Source organism: Desarmillaria tabescens, assembly GCF_030435595.1.
Source record: "Desarmillaria tabescens strain CCBAS 213 chromosome Unknown EV420scaffold_11, whole genome shotgun sequence".
NCBI lineage: Eukaryota > Fungi > Basidiomycota > Agaricomycetes > Agaricales > Physalacriaceae > Desarmillaria > Desarmillaria tabescens.
Window position 1 is genome coordinate 529,510 of NW_026848310.1, and position 16,442 is coordinate 545,951.

Consider the following 16,442-nt stretch of genomic DNA (forward strand, 5'->3'; position numbering starts at 1 on the left):
TTGCGCATTGAAGCATTTACTCTATCGGTTGAAATCCCATATCCCATAGATCCTGCTGGTACTTTTGTTCTAACAATGTGTCCTGCTCGTCTAGATCAGACTCCTCTTCCAGCTCTTCCATTAACAGCTCTTCGTCCGTGTCAGACGACATAAGTATATCCTCCGAAGACGAACACAAATATGACGATAATCGAATGACTGCTGGGTTCATTTCGCGATACAGAGGTAAGGTCATAGAATCCTCTTGCTCGTCGCATTCAATCGATCCTTCGGATTCACTATCCGAATCTTCTTCCTTGCCGCCTTCACCCTCAACCTTCTCGTCAGCTTCGTTAGACGACTCTGTATCGATGACTGATTCGTTTTCCGCGTCAATTGCATCCTCGTCGCCTCCAAAAGAGCGCATCAAGTTCAATAAATGCGGCATCCCCATCATGTGTAATGCATGTTTTATGTGCTGGGGAAAAACATCCTAGCAAAGGTGATAGGCGCGTTAAACAAATATACACTTATGATACGGAGAATACCAACGTTTCTATCACCTTTCCATACTTTCCTATTGGCTTTGAGAAGATTATCCTGTTCTCGGTAGACGATAGAACGGCGAATGACGTTGGTCGTAAATTCTACGATGATCGCATGCAACAGGCGAAACGTATCAGCTGATATAGTCGTGTTTACTGTGGGGTGATCTGTTGGTTCTTCATACACAGACTTGTACGTCCTTAAAATAAAGCATCAGCACGCGCTATTAAATTCAGTGTCCGAAGGAACATACTTCATGAGCCTGCCTAGTGGAGAGACGTTAAGCAGGCCTAGATCAATCTGGCGCAGAAAAAGTAGCATCCACACCACGCTCCTCAAGCAGCTGCTTGAACTTTGCCGCTTCCATTTTCCCTGAAGCACGACGATGATGAAACTCTGTCTCCGCGGCTCTAACTTCGACTTCTACATCACCCTGTTGCTCCGCACACCTCGTGTTTCCCGGCGTTTGGGTGCTGAGACCGCATGAACCATCCCTTTCCTGCGTGGTTGTCCCATGATCATTATTGCTCAGCTGCCTTTGTGCTTCTTCGTTATCGCAACTTTCTTCCCCAGATTGAATATACTCGTTACTTATCTTCTCTTCCATAGTCTTTTTCTTCGGGAGCATCGACTTTTGCTTTCGGCCAGGGCGAAGCTTTCCAATGTTATGGACCACTTCTCCACCGTTCGCCTCGGCCCGCTTCCGCCTCATGTACAAACGTTTCTGGTATCGCCGTCGAGATTTCGGTGAGAGCTGAGATAGATCTGGAGTAGGTTCGATATCGGGAATTGAGGGAGAGGGTGTCGGCGAAGGGGGCGGTGGCGTGAGCGATGACAACGCGGTGGTTGCAGGCGACTGCTCTGCTACCATGGCCGAAGATTCTGCAATTAGAATGGGGTCAACCGCACGATCACCCGTTTGACTTGTGCCAGCGACAGCTACAGACGTCCCAGGCGACACGGAAGGGGCTGTTTGAACTGGCTTAACCTGTTCCAGAGAAACCGTGTCCCCTGCCAGTTCGATCGTGAAAGTATCTTCGCTATCATCGTCTCGGCTAAGAATGCTGTCTAGGACGGTCAACTGCTTGGGGGTCATGCATTTCAGGGCGTCCAGTCTGGCCCAGGAAGCCTCGTGTGTGCTCTTCCAAGAGTCGAACTCGTCGCGTAAAGGGTGGCGATGGTCTGTATTGTCACCGAATAACCGTGTCTCCTCTTGATGGACGAATTCTTGGTTCGCTCTGCGTTGCGCCGCATTATCCCATGACCCTTCATGTATGCTCAACTGTGCCCCCTCTACCTCTTCCAATCGAATCCAGTCCTCTGAGACTTCCATAGAAATATTAAAATCGCATCGTGATAAGTGATTTTGGTCCTTCGCAGACGCCTCAGCAAGAAGGTCGATATATGCGCATACATCGACAACGGATTTGTGTGGAAGATGCGCTGCAATAAGATCCGGCCGTAGAGTAGAGTATACGGATAATGCATGGAAGAAAATATCCTTCTCCGAGGGGGTCCAATATCCTGTTGGAGGGATATAGTCCGACCCACTTCTGTCTGTCTGTGCTTGTAGCTGAGAGAGATGGTGACGAAACTGGTCAACGTAGAGCATAGAGTTACGAGCGTCGTTATCGGTATCGTCGACGTGGCCTTCGTCGTCCATGGTGGCGAGACATAAGGGAAATGCACTTCGACTGATGGATGCTTGACGCAAATTTTTGGCATGCCCGTTTTGGATTATTAGCTCCTATTTTATAGCTTATGTCAGCCTGTCTCTCGGCCCTGACATGAAGTGCGAAATTTGACAACTCAATATCTACCCCGCGTTTCGGTTATCCACCCGATCTTTTCAGCATGAATGAGTCCGAGGACTTTGGTCGTCTTCACTGCTCCTTCAAAGCTTGTTTTAGGCATAAAATGGACCTGGACGTCTTATTGACATGCCCCACACACCTCCCTCAGTACGATTGTCGTTTAACACATCTCCCTTGCACGAAGTCGCTGGCAGCCCGGGCTCTATGGACTCATTTTGCCTTCGTCGCCTTTGTGTATTTATTTCTCCTTCCTTTCGTGCTCGACCTATCGGTAACATTTGCGACGGCTATCCTGCATTTTGGTAAGCTTTTGCTCCTAATGCTATTACTGTTCGATTATACACATTCTAAATAGATATTTCCGAAAAATAAAAAATCAAGGCCTATAGGTTCGCTGTCGGTTGAATATTCGCACAACGCTTTTCCCAATACCAGCGAGCGAGCTTTCGCAGTTCACCCTTCTTAATTTTACCCGATGGAGTAAGTTCTATAGCGTGTCAGAATCTGGCTAAGCACATCGGCGAAAGACGACCCACCAAACGGCTCGTCACGAAGGATAATCATGACAGGGATTGCATATCTTGGTAAACTGGTTGAACCATGGTAAGCATATACAGCAACATGTCGGAGAAACCTAATCTCACTTTTTCTGGGCTACTGACATCAGCGATGCTTCGGTTACTTGTCCCCGATACGGAGCCTTGATGGAAACCACAACAGCAACCAGCTCCCCCAAGCGTTTGTCAGGAACTCCTACTGCCGCCACCTCTAAAATCCGAGGATCAGTATAGACCGCGTTTTCGATCGACACTGAGGACTACGGAAAGACATATGAGTTTGGCCGGAATAAGGAAAAGAGGAATTTGCAGTACAATTGTCTCTCCGCCTCGTATAATAACGTCTTTAACTAACAAGGTGCGTTAGAACATATCTGCACTGGTCGTTGACATCGTACTTACTGCGATCTTTGACATACAGGAAGCCTTCTTCGTCGATCGACCCAATGTCGCCAGACTTGAGCCATCCGTCCGACGTTAATATTTTACTGGTCGCTTCTGTCTGAACGTCAGGGCCGCGGTTCGAACCAGCATCAACTGACGCACCCGGATCATGCCAATACTCTTTCATGACATTCGGACCTCGGCTGGATTGATGAGCTGTTCAGGCAAAGACGATTTCATACAGGAATGATATTACTCACATCAAAATTTCGCCGACTTGACCGGGAGGCACGGACACTCCAGCTTCATTGATGATCATAATATCATTTACCGGACACGCTCGACCTCTGTAAGTAACCGCAAAACGTTAGTACAATTCAAAACGTTCAACTGACCAAGACTTACGTGCTACTTGGTCGCGTCACGTAGTCTTCACCAGCGTTCTGTTGCCCAACAATTACATAAATTAAATGCCGGTAGTTGACGATTGCAACGACTTACACCAACTGAGATTGAATTGGTTTCTGTTAGGCCATATCCTTGGCTCCTATATATATCTATTAGTGCGTGTTCTGGTGCGTTGGAACTGTCAAATACATTTGGGCGCCAGGGAAGACCTGTCTCGCACGTTCTGTTAAGATTTCCGGGGCAGGGGAACCACCGAAAAATAGTCCCTCTAGTCTGTATCCCGCGAGGGAGCTATCAATGAGGTCGGACACCATAGCCGGAACACTACATCAACATGGTTAGTAGCCGGCGACTAAAAACGCACGACGTCACTTACCCTCCCGCGACACAAACATTCTCGCGGCGTATTAAGCTAGATCGTGTGAGAAAAACGTCACTAACATAAGATGGAGTGTTTACTTAGCAGCTAAAGAACTGTCAATGGACTAGATAGGCACGTCAAGGGTCCCACTCGCCTTCTTCGACTATCCACTTTCGCATCAGCACAATCTTCATCCCTAGCATTGTCGCCATCATCTGGGTTAGAAAAATGAGCACCAAGCGCATGAACCAGAACGACGCGGTGCTAACGGTATAACTGGTTGTTCCTGTGACATGGAACAGTGGTACAGCGATCAGCGCACCCTTTTGCGGGCCGGAAGGTGTTGAATCGAGGTTCTCGCCTCGTCGTAAGGCAGCTCGTCGATTTCCAACCACCGTCTACAACTCCGAAATAAACAACTGTTAGATAGGCGGATTAGACGCCTACATTGAGCGAATTTGTTAGAAACTGTCGTTGCGTGCTTAGCACCCCTTTGGGAAGGCCAGTCGTACCTGTTGACAACGAAGTCAGAAATGGAATTCAAGAAGCAACAAAATGTTACCTGAAGTAAACATGATCGCAGCATTATCTTCGGGATGAATGACCGGGTATCTGTCATCCAGGACGTTCCTCCAATGGCCGACAAAATTATCGACGACGTCGTGGTAGCGCTCCATTCCTTTCCGAAGATATGCATCGCATGATGCATCCAGTACCAGAACACCCGTCACACCTATCTCAGAACACATAGCTGTAAGGACAGGCTCCAGGACAGCAGCCCGCTCCAAGTCGACGAGAAGAAGTCTGCATTGCGTATGAGTGATGCAGTATTTCAGAGGCTCCAGAGGAAGCCACCTAGACACTGAATGAGTGAACATATGTGATGACGGCTGGGGGCATCCTTACGCGTTTACCAGAACCGGGACCGCACCAAGGAGGTCTGGGTGTAAGTGTAAGTAGTGACTTAGTGTGGTAGCGCCAAACAACGCACGGCAAGCCCACCAGTTGATCGTAAACTCCGAGCAGTTTCGAGAACAGATACAGATCCGATCGCCTGTGAAAAAGCCTTCAGGACGTCTTTAGACTATGACTGTGGGCCTACCAACCTTTTCGGATCCCATATGCGCTGTAGTACACGCCAGCAGCCTTTGTGGCGTACTCGTGGACTTGTCCATAAGTGAGCCGCTCCCCTTCGAATACAACATAGGTGTCGTTGTGATATTTTTTGACCGACGATAACCAGAAATCCCGCAGTGACGGTGCTAGATGCTTGTACACGCGCTGTAGCCTTCCGTCGACCAAACGGGTCTCGATCTCATGGGGACTTCTCGGTCCACATAGAATTGCTTCAGCTGAGGGAATATCAGCCACATACACCGCGTCGAAAGTGTACTCACCCTCCGCAAGGGAACGTTTGGGCCAAGACATGGTGATGTACGTAGTCGAGCTCGGGAGGATAACGGAGCGGTCTGGGGGGCAGTGGTGTAACTTTTATAACAAGACCAAGACCTCAACCTGACATTCATGGAACATCCTGAGCATGCCACCCGAGTGATAGTGGTGAGAATAGATCTCCGAGGACTGCGATGTTCCCGCGGTTTTTGTGTTACGCCGAAGCGCTTTAAACGGATTATGGGTCGATCCAGCGTTTCTGATGTTTTCTTGACAAATCATTAAGAAATAGGCGCATTTGGGAAATTTATACGTACTTTTTGAAGATTTGGAGCACATAACCCTTTTATGTTGGAAAATATCCAGGAACCGCAGTGAGCCTGCTCGGAAAAGAGCAGATTTGTCCGGCCATTTAAGTGCAAGCCATTGGCAGCACCCGCTCGCATGGCACCGTCTCGAACGCCTTATACTTGGCTGGGAGCTCACTTGTAAAGTTGCCGGATTTATTGGTCTAGAAATAAAAAAGGTTTAGCTGCTATAGGCGGTGCTAAAAGGGTAATTAAGACGACTAGTACTAAGTACCTGGAATGTGATGTTATGCCCGAACTACCGGACGAAGATGTTTCACACAAAAGTTCTTTCTTATGTCAATGAAATTAGAAAGCACCCACGTTCCAAGGCAAGTGATTCCTCCGCTAGTTCTAATCCAGAGATGTCGCCACGCACAATCTGGGTCCTGAAGATCGACAGTCAACTCCGTGCCTTGAGTCTAGGGTGTCCCAAAATCACGCATCCATGCGGGGCGGTAGTACTAGAAGGCCCATTCGTAGGAATCGGCATATCCGAAAGGTGCTTTTGTCCGCAAGCATATCATTTAGGCAGCGAGCTATTTCACTGTATGTTCTATCTGTAACAAACCACTGAGCATCAAGCAAGGGATGTGGTGAGGGATATCTTTATCAGTCATCCAAGGGCTGGATGGAGTTCTCCGCGGACATAGGACTAACCTCAGTTTCTTCAAATTCAGGGAAGTCCTTTGACATGCCGTCTACCATGAATGTCACAGATGCCTGGTTGTCACCTACCGTTGGAGGTCGAAAGGTGATAATACTGTAAGAATTCATCATCACAGCCCCAAAGAGAAGGCAAGAGTTACCTGAACGCGTGAGTTTCATGGTTTGTTTAGTGGCATCTGCCGTCTATATGATCGTAACTTGAACGTGAGAGTCTCAGTCAACCATCATTGGGAAAATTAGAATGGCGTTAGCCTTTTGGGCCTATATACGAAATATCGAAAAACTCTCAGTGAAGAAAGAGCATACATCCTCGAAGGAGGAATGGATATTTGGATGGATTCACAGTTATTAATCAAGATGTGATCGCTTATTTGGCCTTATTACTTCTAAAGGCCATTGTCCTGGCTTAGTTCTTACCACCATGCAGAGCCAAGACGACCCCGAGCCCACTGTCCGTATCCGCGACCTCAAAAAAGACAAAGCAGACTTTGTTCTCGAAAATGTCGACCTTGCGTGCGCCGCCTTTTTGTGCGCGTATTATCGTGCCTAACTAAGCCTTGATGCTAGTTTTGCTAATTCTCTCCGGAGGGTGATGATGGCAGACATTCCTACCATTGGTGAGAATCAAGTTGCTGTCCTAATGAATTCTTGCTTATTCTGTAATAAGCAATTGATATGGTTGAAGTGGAGGCCAATACATCAGTCTTGCCTGACGAGTTCATTTGCCACAGACTTGGAATGGTGCCCTTGGTCAGCACCAACTGCGATGAGGCGATGAAGTACAACAGGGTGCGTGGCACCAGTCCTATAACTGCTCTATTACAGCTTAATATCGTTCAAGGATTGTACATGCATGTCGTTTTGTGCATACTGTTCAATTCAACTGATATTGGACGTGTCCTGCAATGAAGCCATCACCATGGATATAACAAGCAATCATCTTGACGTAGTAGCCGCACCCACTGATATCTATGCGGCAGATGGCGGCGATGAGCTTACAAAGAGAACGGCTGACTTCGGACATCCTGTTGGGAAAAGTAAGATTGTCCTCCGCTCTAGTTTTTGGGAGCCGACCTTGTGATCTCCCTCTAGATAGACCAGGAGTGCCTCCTGTGCTTATTTGTAAAATACGAAAGGGACAAGCATTGAAGATGAAATGCATTGCAAAAAAGGTCACTTCTTGATCCTTGTGCCGACAGCTACTGACCTTTACAAAAGGGTATCGCTAAAGAACATGCCAAATGGTCACCTTGTTCTGCAGTCTCATTTGAATACGATCCTTATAACAAACTGCGACATACAACACATTGGTTTGAAGTTGACGAAAGAGCCGAATGGCCAGTCAGTGACAACGCGCGCGAAGAAGACCCACCACGCGATGACGAAGTTTTTGATTTCAACGCAAAACCTAGAAAATTCTACTTCGAAGTGGAGACAGATGGAAGTTTGGGTCCTCAGGAGGTTGTCATGAAGGTTTGTACATCATCACTTCCACGACATACTGGTCTCAAAAGTCATCTGGTAGGGCCTCAAGGAACTGCAAACAAAATTGGCCAACCTTATTTTAGGTCTCAAGCATGATACGGAAGTTGACATGATCAATGGCCAAGACCAGCAACTTGCAGTCCCCGCCCAGGCAGCGGACGCTTGGGGAGGAGGTGGTGGTGGTGGCGGCGGGTGGGGTGATTCGGGTGGATGGGGCGGTAGTTCTAGCCCCTCCCGAGGAGGTGCAAGTGCGTGGGGAGGTGCTAGTCCAACTTCCGGGGGCGCTACAAGTGCATGGGGTGGGTCCGGTGGTTGGTCAAGTCCTGAACAGCAATCAAATGGATGGACCGTGTAGTCTGGATCGTTAGAGTTATGTTTGTAATCTATATGTAAGTAGTTATTTCGTAAAAATCCAGAAAGTTCCATATAGATCTCAGTCTCAAAGATACTTAGCAGTGTCCGACTATATCACCTCGGCAAAAGAGTCCGGTCAATTCCAGCTTAACCTCATGAGCGTGGCTTCATCTCGATGAAATCCGCTCCTGCAATATTCACAGCACTAGATGATCCGGAAGTCGGCATAGTCATCGCACTTGGCATACGGACAGCTGAAGAGGCAGTCGGGAGCCCCGAATCGTCAGAGAGTCCTCGGCGAGGACTCGTCATATGAAGCTCATCGGCTTCGCCAAAGACGTCGTCTTCAGCACCTCCAACTAGTAGATCCAAAGATATCAGGATAAGTGACGCCATACGAAAGGAGATGACCGACCTATTAGGTTCGAGCCCGACAAATGCCAACCCCCAACAGGTTCAGCAGGTACGAGCGGCATCTCCGTTGCCTTTTTTCTATTGTCAGCTTCAACTTTCTCCCAAGGAACCTTGGTGTAACGTTTAGTTGCAGGTTCTTTATCTGGATTGCCGGTCGGGCCATAAATGTGCAGGTCTGCCAGGACCGACTTCAATGCACAGATCCATTTGTTTCTGCGTTTGGCTGGAATGGAAATATTTAAGTTCCATCAACCGCGCGTCAAAGGAACTTTTTAACCTTTCAAACCACCCTGCTGGCCGTTGCTTTTGTATTTGATTTCCGCCGAAAGAGTCATCTTTTCTTGATCAGGAAAATCTTTAAACCTTCAGTAAATCCTTATCTTCACAAAACAATCGCAAAAATCGTACCAACGACCGCTACATCAAACACCGGCTGGTAATCACGCCTTTCTCCCTTGACGAAGGCAAGCATTTTCTCTCGGAGTCGTTCCAAATCTTCGAATGACGTTGCGTAGCTGACGTCAAAGGTGAACGTCTCGCTCATCTGATGACAATTCGATTTCCATTAGGCATTTACTTCCGACTGATGAAATTATAAAGACTTACTTGCGGACTACGCCGGATATTTTGTATGAACTAAAGACAGGTGAAAAGGATACGAATTTGAAAAGGTCAAAACATACCAGAGTGTTTAGTACGCTGTTAGGTGCCTGAACATATACTCCGTTCGAGTCCAAAAATATCGTACTCAAGAGGCGGATCTCCTTCACGGTATAGGACGCCTTCTCCAAATCCACACGATCTCCGACATCGAAGGGATGCCGAATAAAGAGGAAGATGATACTTGTGAGAACCTCAGAAAGACTTGATCCAATTAACCAACTCAATCCTAAAAGCCTATTGGTTACGAAGGATTTGACAACGCGGCAAAAAGAACTGACCGAGAACAAATGTTCCAGCGCCAGTGATCAAGGTCGTCAACTGCGCTTCCTGTGGAAGGAAAGAAAGTGAGAAGCTCATGGTCACGAGAACAAACAATTGAGATATACCAAGCAAATCGCAATGATCAAAGCAGCGGCAACGACATAAAGAGACATCAAGATGTTATCTAGACGCCCAACGGCACTGTCCAGGTCCTGCATTGAATGCTCGATGGACAGTTGTTCTCGATGAAAGTCCCTTATCACCTGTCAGGGTCACAATGGCTCGAAGTAAGAAGGACACAAACAAGCAAGCCATCTCAACCTCATCCCTAGATGCATCACCGTTTGAATCTTTATCAAAAAGTGCGAACACTTGATCGGCTTCGTCTGGGGTCGGGAAAAATTGCGCAATATCTTCGACGAAGAGCCAATCGGAGCCAGGCTTGACAAAGGAATAAAAGAGCCGGCGAGCGAGCTAAAATCATACATTTGAGGGAATTGTCGTTATTTTGGATAACGCTTTATCTTGAACATACCAAACGAGACTTGTTGGCTGATTCCAAAGCAGTCTTGACCATTGCTTGTGGAGAGTTTGGCTGGAGCACCGAACTGCCAGGGCATATTAGCCAACCTGATTAGTCTAGAGTGAAAATAGCGCTGGTTCTACCTGCCAGCAATCTCGGACTGAAGGAAAGATTATCAGTATTTATTGCTTGGCAACTCAAGGCACTCACGGCAACATTTCCGAAAGCCGATGTCGTTGTTGTTGCGGCAACCCGCACTCCTTTCATTGCACGTTTAAAAAATTTCCTCGGAGCCGCAATGCCTTTTGAAGTGCTCTCCTTCAGGGTATCTGAACGGCCAGGTATATCTGAAGAATGTCGGTATAAAGTAACGAGAGACCTGACGGCGAATTTTTGGTCAGCGATACGCTCTGTCAGGAGGAAGGATTGAATAAGGTGGTCAACAAGCAAACAAAAATTGTTAGCACTGACCGGCGTAAGACCGTTCATGGAATTTTGCGGCAATCCATTGAATAGCAAATTTCTCAGCCAGCAGCACCGCCGCACAAAGGTATATACCGAACAACAATTTGCCGATAAGGTTGATGATATTGACAGATTTCTCGGAGGCGTCTGAACTCTGACGACTGTCGATAACGGGATTCCAAGTAATCCAATTAGCGAGCGACCAAGCAAACAGGGCGACATATCGATGTAATGCCGATGCCCAATCGATGTATCTTCTTGCAGCCACGGCTACTGCGCCGACGGTCGCACGGATGATAGGTGGTAATAGACGTGAACCAGCCAAAGCGACCCACCACCCGCCCCATACGACACTAAGCCATATACTCCACCAAAGAAGTTTGACACCCCAAACCTACAGTCGTTGATATAGCCTACTCAAGACCGAGTGAAGAAGGAGGAGGACTTACCATGGCATTGGGGAAGGTAGTGAGTTGAAGTATACCTGGGATCCAAAGTATAGCCATGATTGGTAGAATGAACAAGATCCACCTGGAAACGATTGATACATTCAGCAAATAATTGTATAGTTTGGAAACCTAGATTTTCTACCCATTAGAATGGAAACACCGTGCATATTTATGTAGTTACGCACCTTGTTATTGGGCATGTCCCCATCTGCATAAACCAAGTGGCTCTGGCTTGCATTTCTAGAGTCGAATTCTTCGTAGGAATGCTCAAACTTCCTGATACCGTTCAAAATGTCCCAGCTGGACCCTCGGCTGTGCGCCGGAGGCTTAACTGGCTCTGGCATCGAAGGACTGGAGAATCCACCGCTTTCAGCATCGTAACTCTGGGACCTGGCATTGACGTCGAAGGAGTCGTCAACAATATGTACCCGTTTCGGCGCGCCTGCACCGAGAGGAAGAGACGACTGAGAAGGGGAGGCCCCCCGACGCTGTTGGGGGGCAGGGGGGTACATGGAAGATGACGTAGCGGAAAGAGGAATGTTTTGGGCGCTTTCGACGTCGTTGCTATCACCCCTGATATGGGAGTCGGGATGCTCCAAGCTAACCGGGTCGTATCCTGACCGTGCTGGTGACCGTAAAGGGTTCATCCCGTTGCCTTACCTTTCGTTAGCTGCAGGGAAATTTGCCAGTTTTGCGAGCAATTACGGTAGTCCACCAGGGGAATACTTGGGAGCCGAGCTGTTCCTTAACAACAAGGCCGCATTAGGAAACCTTTCCCCTTTTACTTGCATCTCATGATTTCTTCTTTGCGTTCTACCAGCACCAATTGGAATGTTGCAGAATCCAAAGGAGCGCAGCTTTTCTTGGTCAGAATCTTCTACTGCCAGTGGCTGCTCACAGCGATTCTTCCTCTCCACGGTCTGCTCAGAAGGATCAAGGCGGTTTTTCGGCGCTCTGCCAAGTCCAAGCTCTCCTGGATCGCTTCCATGTTTTGATAGGTTTTCGATTCTGCTCGTCCAATTTGTGCTCGTTCATTATTTTATCTTCGAACGAATATTACAGGTGTTTTCCCTTTACAAGGTCATGGTTGCTTACTTTTCGTTTGTACTCTTTCTGACAAGTTCCCCCCAATACATCACAACCCTTTTGGCTATTTTTCCAAGGTTCGGCACTGAGACTTTTATCGAGGTATAACTGCCTGCCTGAGGATCGGCTAAGGAAACCTTGATGACCCAACTCACCTCTAATTTGCGTAAGCGCCCTTTATTACTGGCACCTCTATGATTTATGTCACTTACATGTGAGCGTCAGCAACGTTTATGGGTCGAGAAAGGGAAATGGAGTACCATTGCGACACGTTGAGAATGATGTTATTTTGAACGATCATTATCAAGTGTTTGAGGGACGTGTGCGTGACCGAAATGCATGCACGTATTACTGACCTCTTTCAGAGTCGGAGGATAGTCAATTTCCGGGCCAGCCTGCCCTTTACGCTTGAGCACATCAATCTTTTCGAAGGGAAAGATGGAGGGGACTCGTGTTATGCACTGATACTATTCATCCTATCTTTGCAATGACTTTGACGCCATAACAGACATTTATTAATGGCGCCTTCGCTGCTGCGCCTGTGGCGTTTATCCTGTTACTATTCAGCTTTATCCAAATGCTTTCAGCAATACGTTATCTATAGGCATGCAAATCTAGACAAAGGCGTTTTGCCATGCCAATATCATCCTCGAGGTAAGTCCCGTGGTCCAGGCGACCTACCTACTTCAAATGTGCTAGGAACTACCTCCAACTACACATTTATTCATCCCGAATTTCAAGTCTCTAGCCCTAGCTCGTACCGGGAAGCAAGTATCTTATCAAGATAAAAGACAGAAATAACGACGGGGCTCTTTGTAGCCTGTCGTGCAGCTTGTAGAGAAGCACAACTCAACAGAGAAAAAAATACGTGCATAATGAGTGCGTTCACCATGTGTTCAGTAAGCGTAAAGAAATATCTAGATTACAGTCAAAGATATTCAGGGTCGTATCTAGACCTGCAATCGCTCCGACGGGAACGTCAATATTATATTATATTGATTGTACGGCAGAGAAACCTGGGACATTACCCCGGCGGGATTTAATTCGGCGACCTTCGACATCCCCGTCCTAATTATTCTTCAGGCATTGAGACGAAACACCTTAGAGTCATGTAAAATCACAAAAGGACACCACCTGGTCGCATTTTTACGCCAAGCATTATAAATTTGGCGTCACAAGTACAGCTGTGCCGGCCATGCATTTTATCAACCCATTTATCAAGTTATCTTGGTCCTCGTTGCTAGCTCGCCTCTGCTCGGACGCCTTCCATCCGAAAAAATCCTTCCAATCTCTTCCTGGAGGCTATGGTTTCGATGCCTTTTAACTCCGAGCCCAAAATTAGGTCCTCATTACTGTGGGCGCAAGGTGTGCATATTTTCGGGCTCGCGCTGTCCTATTGGAACACGATCACGATCAATTGGAATGACGTAGTACTAGTGCCTCTTGACGCTCTCGGACTCGGAGCTAGATTTTGACCCGCCAAGACGACTGTCGTCAAGCGCGTCAAGTTTCATCGGTTTTTTTTTTTTTTTGCATATTTCGAGTCTCTGGAGTTCCTGGATACAGCTGTCACGCACCCCCCTTTACATGCCCCCCCCTGCGGCCTGTATTTACCGGAAGTTGTTGCCAAATAACGGATCAGCTGAACGTGCGCAATATCGGCTGGCTGGCAGTGGCTGCAATATCGATATGGATCAGAGTTCCTTGAGTGCTTATCTACACCCGCGTTTCTTTCGTCTCCTAGCTCTGGCATAACAAAGAAACGTACAAATCCAGAGTTTATTACATGTCCAGACCTATGTATTTGTCCATCGACGTATCCTAGACAGCCGCAAAAACCTGCTATCCGGCAGTGAACGTTCTGTTGATTTCTCCGACAGAAAATCTACACCGCGTAATGAAAGAACTGGTTCCGAGGAGGAAGGAGGTGGTGACGATAAGTGATGTCGCTTAGGTTTGAAAATGATAACAATGATGAGCCCAAAAATGATGAGTAAAAGAAGAAAAATGCATTTCCGTCGACCTGTACTTTTCTGGTATCTGGTCAACAAAAGAGATGAGCGATGATCGAATCAGAGAAGAAGACATATGAAAATAAATACCGTGTCGCCGTGTTCAGCTCCTGGACTGCTTCGCTCACATGAGCAGCAGTCTGCTCAATATTGTACTCCACACTGTCTAGTATTGTCCCCTGGTCAATCACCAACACAGAAAGGTCTTTGAACAGCTCCGCCAGAGACGCGATAGAATTTGCGATTTCCGTCAGCTCTCGATCACGGGTCTGGAGGTCGATGCTAGGATTAGCTTGGGTTAGAGAAAGCGACTGCGATCGCGTGTGGGTCTATTAACGATAATGACAGTAGGGGTATGCCATTAATCACGGCCGGAGCAAGCGAGAACCAGGGCCGTAAAGGAGAACAAGCCGACAATGAGGTTTTTTTAGACCAGGGTGCCCGATTAATGTGGAAAAAAGTGACGATGGCGATGGATAATCAACCAGCCAGGGTACAAAGCCAAAATAGTCCATGACCCACAAGGATGCAATGTGATTGTACAATGTCAGTAGGTGTATGGCAAAAGGGACGAGTTTCATGTGATGTTTATAGCGGAGGGAGGTCGGAAGTGAAACAAGACGAGGTTGTTGATTCATTCATTCATGAATATCCGCGCGGTGTAAGATCGGGAGATCATTAAGAACGCAGCAGAAAAAATGGATAATGGAAATGAATGACATCGGAGGATAGAGAACGTACACGAAAACGAAGTAAAACAATGAGAATGAACTCGCGATGAAGAGAAATGAAAACTTACGGCAGCTTCGACATCATCATCGACAGCACTGAGACCTTCAGAACCTCTGAGTGATATCGTTCCTGAGGCGATCAGGAGATCCTGGTTTTTGATCGCATGACCTTGTAGTTCTGCAAAGAAAAAGATCAGTACAAGAAAGCGCTGAAAAGTTAACTCCACGAGGGTCGCGTGATTGAATCGATCACGCAGACTGCGATGAACACAAGATAAAATCGGAACACGGGGAAGCGACGGATTGATGCAAGAGGAGAAAAACGCGGCGAGGACTAACTTTCCATGTATACACGCTGTTTCTTTCGGAATGTGGCGCTCAATTCTTGTACCTTTGCAGCAAGGCCACGCTGGACATTCTTAGACGCCTGGATTTCATACTCTAGAGTCTGGGCCTCGGTTTGTGATGGGGGAAAAGTATGGGATACGGAGACGGCGCCAATGCGTTGAATTAGCGACTGACATTGTCGGAAATTCTTGCAAGGTAACTGGTTCGAAAGATAGGACAACTAGAAGTAACGGAAAAGGCTGACCTTGGTTATATCTGTCGTGGCAGCTTCGATTTCCTGCTCTTCGTGAGACCGGTCCGTAAATCCGGGGAGTACGTGTTTCGCGTGTAACTTTTCGACAGCAGTAACTGTTGGTACACAGCACGCTGAGAATGGACCTGTAACTGAACAAAGTAGGGACTTGCTTTTCGCCTGAGTGTCGGCAAGAATTAGCTGTACTTGTTCGGAGATGTCCACCCTAAGAAGCAGATTAGTGTCCGGAGGCAATGGCGAACAGAGGAAGAAACCATTTCGGAGGCAGATCCATGTCGACTGTGTGGTGGTTGATGAGCTGCTGTTGCTCATCGTCGGTATCAGTCAAATGTGATTCTGGAACGAGAGAAACGGGTCGAAGACGCGCGGGAGTCGCGGTAAGAGAGGAAGAGGCCTGTCCTGGAGCGAGTGGTAGGATTCATGGAAGGAGCTGCCAAAAAAGGAGCGTCACGCTACTCCAAATAATAGAAATAATCCAAAAATGAATATTAAAATCTTAAAAATACCAAACGTGTGACAGGTTGACAAAGTTTGAAATTGTGATTTATTTGATCTCCGCCGGACTTGCCGGATCTCGCATGTCTCGTATAAAGTCCCGTCGATGAGGAGGTCCATCTCATCGCCCCCCACCCCTTGTCCTTTAACGCAATTCTTCCCATCCTCGTTTATCGAAATGTGCAATCTCGAAACGTACGTGCTGTGTCGTGAATGTTGTCAGTCAGCTGACCGTTCTCTTTCCAGCGAAGGCACCAAGCACGGTTGTGGTCACTATATCAAAGTATTATCGACTCCGAAAGTTGACCAAACGCTGCGCTCATCAATGACAATCGTAGACTAGGACAATCCGGAAGATAGATTGTGGCAGCAGTCGATGTATTCATTCAGTTCGACATCCTTCTTCTGACCCCAACCATGATTGTTCGAACTCGGGATGCAATCGT

At 47.4% G+C, this 16,442-nt stretch overlaps 7 protein-coding genes across 7 annotated transcripts; 3 read left to right on the forward strand and 4 right to left on the reverse strand.

Moving 5' to 3' along the window:
* Positions 1–16: 16 nt before the first annotated feature.
* On the reverse strand, positions 17–2,188 carry EV420DRAFT_1477929 (uncharacterized protein; the record flags this gene model as incomplete). The annotated part of the gene is made up of 4 exons (XM_060469451.1): positions 17–472; positions 508–724; positions 779–815; positions 853–2,188. The coding sequence occupies 4 exons, from the start codon at positions 2,186–2,188 to the stop codon at positions 17–19; spliced, it is 2,046 nt and encodes a 681-aa protein (XP_060332986.1).
* A 132-nt stretch (positions 2,189–2,320) lies between these two features.
* On the forward strand, positions 2,321–2,936 carry EV420DRAFT_178678 (uncharacterized protein). The gene has a single exon (XM_060481109.1). The coding sequence runs from the start codon at positions 2,380–2,382 to the stop codon at positions 2,692–2,694; it is 315 nt and encodes a 104-aa protein (XP_060332987.1). The 5' UTR covers positions 2,321–2,379; the 3' UTR covers positions 2,695–2,936.
* On the reverse strand, positions 2,684–5,690 carry EV420DRAFT_178439 (uncharacterized protein). Its single transcript, XM_060481108.1, has 19 exons — positions 5,447–5,690; positions 5,156–5,401; positions 4,956–5,103; positions 4,612–4,904; positions 4,497–4,561; positions 4,319–4,447; positions 4,204–4,264; positions 4,148–4,154; positions 4,065–4,100; positions 3,878–4,012; positions 3,782–3,827; positions 3,686–3,723; positions 3,541–3,627; positions 3,443–3,483; positions 3,299–3,394; positions 3,212–3,240; positions 2,984–3,156; positions 2,876–2,928; positions 2,684–2,826 (listed from the first exon to the last, which is right to left on the reverse strand). The coding sequence occupies exons 1-19, from the start codon at positions 5,475–5,477 to the stop codon at positions 2,723–2,725; spliced, it is 1,818 nt and encodes a 605-aa protein (XP_060332988.1). The 5' UTR covers positions 5,478–5,690; the 3' UTR covers positions 2,684–2,722.
* A 1,188-nt stretch (positions 5,691–6,878) lies between these two features.
* Positions 6,879–8,551, forward strand: EV420DRAFT_1668570 (DNA-directed RNA polymerase II, subunit 3; the record flags this gene model as incomplete). Its single annotated transcript, XM_060479010.1, has 7 exons — positions 6,879–6,970; positions 7,025–7,074; positions 7,125–7,246; positions 7,299–7,494; positions 7,550–7,629; positions 7,676–7,930; positions 7,983–8,551. 7 exons carry the CDS (start codon positions 6,879–6,881, stop codon positions 8,295–8,297), a joined length of 1,110 nt encoding a protein of 369 aa, XP_060332989.1. The 3' UTR covers positions 8,298–8,551.
* On the reverse strand, positions 8,218–11,833 carry EV420DRAFT_179086 (Mechanosensitive ion channel-domain-containing protein). The gene is made up of 15 exons (XM_060481110.1): positions 11,257–11,833; positions 11,072–11,200; positions 10,629–11,016; positions 10,368–10,567; positions 10,301–10,317; positions 10,170–10,242; positions 9,939–10,108; positions 9,760–9,889; positions 9,652–9,700; positions 9,394–9,599; positions 9,317–9,346; positions 9,119–9,254; positions 8,988–9,065; positions 8,712–8,933; positions 8,218–8,655 (listed from the first exon to the last, which is right to left on the reverse strand). The coding sequence occupies exons 1-15, from the start codon at positions 11,716–11,718 to the stop codon at positions 8,450–8,452; spliced, it is 2,496 nt and encodes an 831-aa protein (XP_060332990.1). The 5' UTR covers positions 11,719–11,833; the 3' UTR covers positions 8,218–8,449.
* EV420DRAFT_1530245 (uncharacterized protein) lies at positions 11,818–12,405 on the forward strand. The gene has a single exon (XM_060472588.1). It carries the CDS (start codon positions 11,903–11,905, stop codon positions 12,263–12,265), a length of 363 nt encoding a protein of 120 aa, XP_060332991.1. The 5' UTR covers positions 11,818–11,902; the 3' UTR covers positions 12,266–12,405.
* Positions 12,406–13,549: 1,144 nt separating this feature from the next.
* EV420DRAFT_1628535 (syntaxin-like t-SNARE protein TLG2) lies at positions 13,550–16,265 on the reverse strand. Its single transcript, XM_060476065.1, has 8 exons — positions 16,008–16,265; positions 15,756–15,837; positions 15,493–15,706; positions 15,240–15,435; positions 14,969–15,078; positions 14,260–14,498; positions 14,065–14,197; positions 13,550–14,028 (listed from the first exon to the last, which is right to left on the reverse strand). The coding sequence occupies exons 1-8, from the start codon at positions 16,114–16,116 to the stop codon at positions 13,954–13,956; spliced, it is 1,158 nt and encodes a 385-aa protein (XP_060332992.1). The 5' UTR covers positions 16,117–16,265; the 3' UTR covers positions 13,550–13,953.
* Between the last annotated feature and the right edge of the window lie 177 nt (positions 16,266–16,442).